The sequence below is a fragment of the Chiloscyllium punctatum genome, chromosome 45 (genome assembly GCF_047496795.1).
Source record: "Chiloscyllium punctatum isolate Juve2018m chromosome 45, sChiPun1.3, whole genome shotgun sequence".
NCBI lineage: Eukaryota > Metazoa > Chordata > Chondrichthyes > Orectolobiformes > Hemiscylliidae > Chiloscyllium > Chiloscyllium punctatum.
This window is the reverse complement of record NC_092783.1, coordinates 25,825,613-25,827,749: the sequence shown is the minus strand read 5'-3', so window position 1 is coordinate 25,827,749 and position 2,137 is coordinate 25,825,613. Positions and strand designations below refer to the sequence as shown.

Here is a 2,137-nt window from a genome sequence, read left to right as displayed (position 1 = left end):
GGGGGGAGGGGGGAGGGGGGGAGGGGGAGGGGAGGGGGGGGGGGAGGGGGGGGGGAGGGGGGAGGGGGGGAGGGGGGGAGGGGGGGGAGGGGGGGAGGGGGGGGAGGGGGGAGGGGGGGGGAGGGGGGAAGGGGGGGAGGAGGGGGGCGTGGCGTAGGGGGGGGGCGTAGGGGGGGGGCGTCGGGGGGAGGCAGAGGGGGTTTAGGGGGAGGGAGGTGTCCCGGTGTGTATACTCCCCCCCCGGGTCAGCCTGTATCTGGGGAAGGCCGCTCTCCATCCCGGTGTCAGGATGACTCAGGGGCGGGGGTGAAGTGTCCAGAGGCTCAGGCCTACAGCCCATGCCCTGGTCACAGGGTGACCTGCTGGCGGGCCCGGTACCTCCTGTTGTAGAAGCTCTCATCCCGCTGCCAGCGCTCAGCCCCCTCCCCATTATCCGCCTCTTGCTGCCGCCGGAGGAAGCCCACCGGGTCCTTCATCTTCCCACTCACTGCCACAGCCTGCTCCGCCCCCCTCCGTCACACCGCCCCGCCCACTGTTGCTCCGGCAACCACATCAATCCCCGCCCCCTAAGCCGTCAGCCGCGCGCGAACCCCTCCCCCAAGTCACTCTCACTGCGCCCCCTGGTGTTTGGCGACCGCCACAAGCCCCTCCCATGCCCTACCGCCCCGCCCCCAATGGTGATACACTTCTACTTGAGGATGGTGAGTGGCTTGGAGGGGAACTTGCAGGAGCTGGTGATCCCTTGTACTGTATCTGCTGCCCTTGTCCTTCTAGAGGGAAGTGGCCATAGAAGGTGGTAGCTGAGGATCGTTAATGAATTTCTGCAGAGCCGCAGTGAGCATTAATGACCAGGGAGGGGATGTTTGTGGATGTGGGGCCAATCAAGAGGGCTGCTTTGTCCTGGATGGTGTCAAGCTTCTTGAATTGTTGGAGCTGCACAAGTGACTTTGGTTAGTCAGAATGTGAATTACTTGCAGTAGGATTCTAGCATCTCACCTTTAAATAGAGACAGGAGCAGGCTATTCAGTCCTTCAAATCTATCACACCATTCAATCCTGCATCAAATCAATTTTACCATCCTGTCTCCATATCCTCTGATACCCCAATAGATATTGTCCTCTCCCCATAACCTCTGATCCCCTTAACAATCAAGAACCTATCTATCTCTGTCTTACACATCCTCACTGACCTGGCCTCCACAGCCTTCAGTGGCAATGAAATCCATAGATTCACCAATCTAGCTGAAGAAATTTCTTCTCACCTCCAGTGTTTCAGTGTGTCATAAGTTTCACTTAGATCCCCCCCATCCCTCTAAACGTCATTGAATATATACCCAGAGTCTTCAAATGACCTCTTCATTTCCAACTGCCGCCAGGACATTAACCGCCTCAACCTGTCTACCACCCTCCCCCACTCCAACCTCTCACCCTTACAACGCGCAGCCCTCCAATCCCTCTGCTCCAATCCCAACCTCACCATCAAGCCAGCGGATAAAGGGGGCGCAGTGGTAGTCTGTCGCACTGACCTCTACACCGCTGAAGCCAAAATATCAACTCGAGGACACCTCTTCCTACAGCCCCCTTGACCATGACCCCACCCTCCATCACCAAACCATCATCTCCCAGACCATACAGAACCTCATTACCTCAGGAGATCTCCCACCCATAGCTTCCAACCTCATAGTCCGGGAACCCCGCACTGCCTGGTTCTACCTCCTTCCCAAGATCCACAAGCCTGACCACCCTGGCTGACCCATTGTCTCAGCATGCTCCTGCCCCACTGAACTCATCTCTACCTACCTCGACACTGTCCTATCCCCCCTGGTCAGGAACTCCCCACATACGTCGAGACACCACCCACGCCCTCCACCTCCTCCAAGACTTCTGTTTCCCCGGGCCCTAACGCCTCATCTTCACCATGGATATCCAATCCCTCTACACTTCCATCCGCCATGACCTGGGCCTCCAAACCCTTTGTTTTTTTCCTCTCCAGATGTCCCCAACAGTACCCTTCCACCGACACTCTCATTCGTTTGGCCGAACTGGTCCTCACCCTTAACAATTTCTCCTTTGAATCCTCCCACTTCCTCCAGAGGGACCAAAGGGGTAGCCATGGGCACACGTATGGGCCCCAGCTA

General features: G+C 57.9%; 1 protein-coding gene across 1 annotated transcript in view; it reads right to left on the bottom strand.

Moving 5' to 3' along the window:
• The window catches only part of LOC140467242 (26S proteasome non-ATPase regulatory subunit 13-like), a 44,052-nt gene extending 43,543 nt beyond the window's left edge, over positions 1–509 (bottom strand). Inside the window, exon 1 of the mRNA XM_072563476.1 lies at positions 379–509. Within this exon, the coding sequence (XP_072419577.1) occupies positions 379–476 (98 nt within the window). The 5' untranslated portion in view covers positions 477–509. The remainder of the gene's footprint in view (positions 1–378) is intronic.
• Positions 510–2,137: the final 1,628 nt, after the last annotated feature.